The sequence below is a fragment of the Diaphorina citri genome, unplaced genomic scaffold (genome assembly GCF_000475195.1).
Source record: "Diaphorina citri unplaced genomic scaffold, Diaci psyllid genome assembly version 1.1 scaffold902, whole genome shotgun sequence".
Lineage (NCBI taxonomy): Eukaryota > Metazoa > Arthropoda > Insecta > Hemiptera > Psyllidae > Diaphorina > Diaphorina citri.
Window position 1 is genome coordinate 5159 of NW_007378333.1, and position 5941 is coordinate 11099.

Below are 5941 nucleotides of genomic sequence, written 5' to 3' on the forward strand. Positions count from 1 at the left end.
TGGATGTTAGGATTATTGAGATATTGGGAAAATCCTACAATGCTGCAGTGAGCACCAAAGTTGTGACATAATAACACATTAACTCAAAGAAACTGCATTTACAATAAATGTAAGAGAAATAACTTATACTCTTAATTCAAAATTCTAAATTTAAATAAATTCTTATCTTTGAACTTTATTTTTTGTGCAATGTCTTCAAAAGTTGATGTGGACATTTTTCTTTATTATAATCACCCTGTTTATACACTGATGATGCCCAAGGGGGGCGAAACATGTCTGTTTTTCTATAAATAAAAATACCCTACCAACCCAGTGAAGAGTATAAGTTATTTCTTTTACATTTATTGTTATGGAACTGCACTAAGTTACTGAGTCTTCCATCAAGAAACTGCATTACACTTACATTCTATTCTATTCTATTCTATCTTATTATTCTATTCTATTCTATTTTCAGCCTCGTAACAACGGCTGGTGGGTTCTCCTATTCAGCATTTCCCGTTTCGTATTCATGCCCCTGGTTCTACTATGTAATATTCAGCCTAGAACTCACCTGCCCGTACTTATTACATCGGATCTGGTCTATGCTACCATAGTACTACTCATGGGTCTGTCCAATGGGTATCTGGCCAATATTACCTTCATATGTGCCGCCAAGTGAGTGGATCCATTTGTTTTGAGCCTTTTTAAATGGAAGTTTTTTATAATGGGTATCTGGCCAATATTACCTTCATATGTGCCGCCAAGTGAGTGGATCCATTTATTTTGAGCCTTTTTCAAAAGAAGTTTTTTCAGTCAGCTCCCGTGGCGTAGTGGTCACTGCGCTTGCATTGCGAGCGGGAGACCCGGGTTCGATTTCCGGCGGGGTCAAGAAAAAAAATGTTCCAGGCAAATAAATGATTGATTCCGTGACTGGCTGTTCCGGGGCGCACTCAGCCTCGTGAGGAAAATGAGTATCTATGCAATATAAATGCAGGTGTAAATGGTAAACATTGGGTGTTGGAATTAATGAGATATTTGGAAAATCCTACAATGCTGCAGTGAGAGCAAAGTTGTGATATAATAACACAAAGAAACAGCATTTTTTTTTATTTATAAATATCAAATTAAGATCTTCATATTAATAATATTCGGCGTTAGAAAACCATTAAAGACAACAGACGAACGGACAGACAGACTTACTAACTGTCTGACTGCCTGACAGATAGAAATTTAAACAAACACACAAGCAAGCGAAGGTCTCAGTACAGTGAGGTCCTTCTTACCCTAGCTTTCAATGTACCCTACGTTTACTAATAATCCTCATATCTCTCATATTTCAGACAAGTGGATCCACACGAGCAAGAAGTGGCGTCCGCTATGATGGTGTTATCTCTGGGTGTGGGATTGGCTGGTGGATCTGGACTCGGCCTGTTCAAAGACTATGTCATCTAGACGCTTCTATCAGTGTGGACACCGCTTTCAAACGAGACATGGGCCCTCTAACTCTTTTCCATGGACGAATCTCAGACTTGCCAGTGAGTCTGGACTCGGTTTGTCCAAAGTGTAAAGCCCCGTTCCCACTTTTCGTTCGGAAAAGAAAAATCGTGTCGTGCGTAGTGGGAACACTCTTATTGAAATTACATTACCTACAGGACATTCGGAAAAATAGGATGAAACCCACAAGTGGGGACGGGGCTTAAGTCTCACCGTGGACTCGGCTTATTCAAAGACTTTGTCAAGCAATATGTGGACATTATTTTTTCAAAACGATAGCAAGTTTTGCAACCAAAATTGGTGTTCCAATAACTCTTCACGTTATGTGACGAAAACTGGAAGGACGAATAATCTGACGAAGACGGAAAAGAAGTTTTCGGTTAAATAATGTTAAAGAGTTCAATAAACGGGACTCTAATTTTGGTCCCAAAAACTCTCTTTGGGTATCTGGCCAATATTACCTTCATATGTGCCGCCAAGTGAGTGGATCCATTTATTTTGAGCCTTTTTAAATAGAAGTTTTTTATATAATGGGTATCTGGCCAATATTACCTTCATATGTGCCGCCAAGTGAGTGGATACATTTATTTTGAGCCTTTTTAAATAGAAGTTTTTTATAATGGATATCTGGCCAATATTACCTTCATCTGTGCCGCCAAGTGAGTGGATCCATTTATTTTGAGCCTTTTTAAAAAGAAGTTTTTTCAGTCAGCTCCCGTGGCGTAGTGGTCACTGCGCTTGCATTGCGAGCGGGAGACCCGGGTTCGATTTCCGGCGGGGTCAAAGAAAAAAAAATGTTCCAGGCAAATAAATGATTGATTCCGTGACTGGCTGTGCCGGGGCCCACTCAGCCTCGTGAGGAAAATGAGTAGCTATGCAATATAAATGCAGGTATAAATGGTAAACATTGGGTTTTGGAATTAATGAGATATTTGGAAAATCCTACAATGCTGCAGTGAGCAGCAAAGTTGTGATATAATAACACAAAGAAGCAGCATTTTTTTATTTATAAATATCAAATTAAGATCTTCATATTAATAATTTTCGGCGTTAAAAAACCATTAAAGACAACAGACGAACGGACAGACAGACTTACTAACTGTCTGACTGCCTGACAGATAGAAATTTAAACAAACACACAAGCAAGCGAAGGTCTCAGTACAGTGAGGTCCTTCTTACCCTAGCTTTCAATGTACCCTACGTTTACTAATAATCCTCATATCTCTCATATTTCAGACAAGTGGATCCACACGAGCAAGAAGTGGCGTCCGCTATGATGGTGTTATCTCTGGGTGTGGGATTGGCTGGTGGATCTGGACTCGGCCTGTTCAAAGACTATGTCATCTAGACGCTTCTATCAGTGTGGACACCGCTTTCAAACGAGACATGGGCCCTCTAACTCTATTCCATGGACGAATCTCAGACTTGCCAGTGAGTCTGGACTCGGTTTGTCCAAAGTGTAAAGTCCCGTTCCCACTTGTCGTTCGAAAAAAAAAATGTGTCGTGTGTAGTGGGAACACTCTCATTTAAATTACATTGCCTACAGGACATTTGTTTTTACGGATGGGTATACCATTTGTTCAAGCTCCGGCTTTTACGGATGGGTATACCATTTGTTCAAGCTCCGGCTTTTACGGATGGGTATACCATTTGTTTCCCCATCCGTGGCACAAGCTCCGGCTTTTACGGGTGGGTACACCATTTGTTAACAATTTATTTTGATGAGAGAGTTGTTCTGAAAAACCAATAAATGGAAACTTATAAAATAAAAAAATAAAAAAAAAATCGGAAAAATAGGATGAAACTCACAAGTGAGAACGGGCCTTAAGTCTCACTGTGGACTCGGCTTATTCAAAGACTTTGTCAAGCAATATGTGGACATTATTTTTTCAAAATGATAGCAAGTTTTTGCAACCAAAATTGGTGTTCCAATAAGTCTTCACGTTATTTGACGAAAACTGGAAGGACGCGAATAATCTGACGAAGACGGAAAAGAAGTTTTCGTCAAATAATGTTAAAGAGTTCAATAAACGGGACCCTAATTTTGGTCCCAAAAACTCTCTTGAGTCTGACTTGGCACTTCGCAAACATGTGGACTTCTTTTGCAACAGCATGATTCCTATATCTGTGTACGTCTGAGGCGCAGTATAGAAGGTGGTTACACTGTGAAACCGGTATGCTTCAAAGGGTTAAAGACAACAGACAAACGGACAGACAGACTTACTAACTGTCTGAAATTTAAAATTTAAACAAACACGCAAGCAAGCGAAGGTCTCAGTACAGTGAGGTCCTTCTTACCCTAGCTTTCAATGTACCCTACGTTTACTAATAATCCTCATATCTCTCATATTTCAGACAAGTGGATCCACACGAGCAAGAAGTGGCGTCCGCTATGATGGTGTTATCTCTGGGTGTGGGATTGGCTGGTGGATCTGGACTCGGCCTGTTCAAAGACTATGTCATCTAAACGAGACAATAAGATGCTTCTATCTGTGTGGACCCAGCTTGTTTGAGCGAGACATGGACCCTATTCCATGGACGAATCTCGGAGTTGCCGGTGGATGTGGACTCAACTTATTCAAAGAATAAAGCCCCGTTCCCACTTGTCGTTCGAAAAAGAAATCGTGTCGTGTGTAGTGGGAACACTCTCATTTAACTTACAGTGCCTACAGGACATTCGGGAAAAAATCGTGTGAAACTCACAAGTGGGAACGGGCCCTTAAGTCTCACCGTGGACTCGGCTTATTCAAAGACTTTGTCAAGCAATATGTGGACATTATTTTTTCAAAATGATAGCAAGTTTTTGCAACCAAAATTGGTGTCCCAATAAGTCTTCACGTTATTTGACGAAAACTGGAAGGACGAATAATCTGACGAAGACGGAAAAGAAGTTTTCGGTCAAATAACGTTAAAGAGTTCAATAAATGGGACTCTAATTTTGGTCACAAAAACTCTCTCGAGGCTGACTTGGCACTTCGCAAACATGTGGACTTCTTTTGCAAATATTTTATACCTATAGAGGTTTGACATGACTAAAACTACTAAGGTCTTTGCACTTTATGTTTTCCTCTCGGAGGTATTTTTTTTTATTAATATATTTGTGCTTTATTTTTTTTAAGGTTTACAATTACATAATAGACAATATAAATAGGTACTTAAAGATAAAACCCACCAGAACAAAAACAGACGTATTACATTATGGTCTCAACTTTCGTAAAGTGCGAAATGTAAAGTTCAAACTTCTTATGGACTAGTGCCCCAGAGGTAGGTAATATTGGGTCCTTCCTTACATATGGACATAGGTTTACAATTACATAATAGACAATATAAATAGGTACTTAAAGATAAAACCCACCAGAACAAAAACAGACGTATTACATTATGGTCTTAACTTTCGTAAAGTGCGAAATGTAAAGTTCAAAGTTCTTATGGACTAGTGCCCCAGAGGTAGGTAATATTGGGTCCTTATCCTTACATATGGACATTGTGATTTTTATTATTATTTCTTCTAGTTTTATATTTTTCCTTTTCTCAATTTATTATTTACTTTATATATTTTGTTCTCAATTTATAATTATTATTTACTTTCTTTGTAAGGTGGATCTTAACTCTGGAAAAATCCCATTATTTTCATATTATTTTGTGTTCAGAAAGAATCTTTCATTTTCTTGCCATGTAGATAGAGTAGGTGAAATGGCATCTAGCGGTAGGATATAGAATTATTATTTCATTCCAGATTCCGGTTAACTGATAAATCGACAGTTTAAATCCGCTTTTGTGGTTGTGACTGATTGGTTAACCGATTATTCGAGTGTAGGTACTTATTGGACGATGGCCGATTCACCACAAAAAACGATTTGTTGGCAAACGAAAAACCCAAAATTATTAGTTCATCGGTTTTTAACAAATTGCAGCTGGTTCCTTAGTTTTCAAAGGCCCGTTAATGAAACTGCCTAGGTACATTAAACTAAGTCATTTCGCCAACATGGCCCAGTAATTCCATAAATATTTTTTTATTAATAATTCCGCTCATTTTATCTTATATTTATTTTTAGGTTGTCTTAATTTTCCATTTTATAATTTTTCAAAGGCCCGTTAATGAAACTGCCTAGGTACATTAAACTAAGTCATTTCGCCAACATGGCCCAGTAATTCCATAAATATTTTTTATTAATAATTCCGCTCATTTTATGTCATATTTATTTTTAGGTTGTCTTAATTTTCCATTTTATAAGTTATTGTTACATTTTATTTTACTGATATTATACTCATTGTCAAAATGTAGGTAGGTAGCTATGTAGCACCTTTGGATGTCAGTTTTTAGTTAAAATTCCTTTAGAGGATGAGATATTGATTTGTTATTCCATATCAGGCTTTTCTGTCGCGTTATTCCACTGGGATTCCAATAATTTGTTCTAGCGAGGCTGAGTAATGTTATCCCAGATGGTCTCCCATTCGAATACCAACC

At 38.0% G+C, this 5941-nt stretch overlaps 2 protein-coding genes and 1 long non-coding RNA gene across 3 annotated transcripts in view; all 3 read left to right on the top strand.

Annotated features, from left to right (window-relative positions):
• LOC103512940 (equilibrative nucleoside transporter 2-like) overlaps positions 1–1839 on the top strand; it is a gene marked incomplete at its 5' end in the record, with an annotated part of 3687 nt that extends 1848 nt beyond the window's left edge. Inside the window, 2 exons of the mRNA XM_017445617.2 lie at positions 455–654; positions 1320–1839. Of these exons, the coding sequence (XP_017301106.2) occupies positions 455–654; positions 1320–1431 (312 nt within the window). The remainder of the gene's footprint in view (positions 1–454; positions 655–1319) is intronic.
• Positions 1840–1919: 80 nt separating this feature from the next.
• Positions 1920–3035, top strand: LOC113468944. Its single transcript, XM_026826274.1, has 2 exons — positions 1920–1952; positions 2710–3035. Exons 1-2 carry the CDS (start codon positions 1941–1943, stop codon positions 3001–3003), a joined length of 306 nt encoding a protein of 101 aa, XP_026682075.1. The 5' UTR covers positions 1920–1940; the 3' UTR covers positions 3004–3035.
• Positions 3036–3771: 736 nt separating this feature from the next.
• LOC113468945 lies at positions 3772–5410 on the top strand. Its single transcript, XR_003392518.1, has 2 exons — positions 3772–4592; positions 4776–5410. It is a non-coding gene; the product is annotated as an uncharacterized LOC113468945 (long non-coding RNA).
• Positions 5411–5941: the final 531 nt, after the last annotated feature.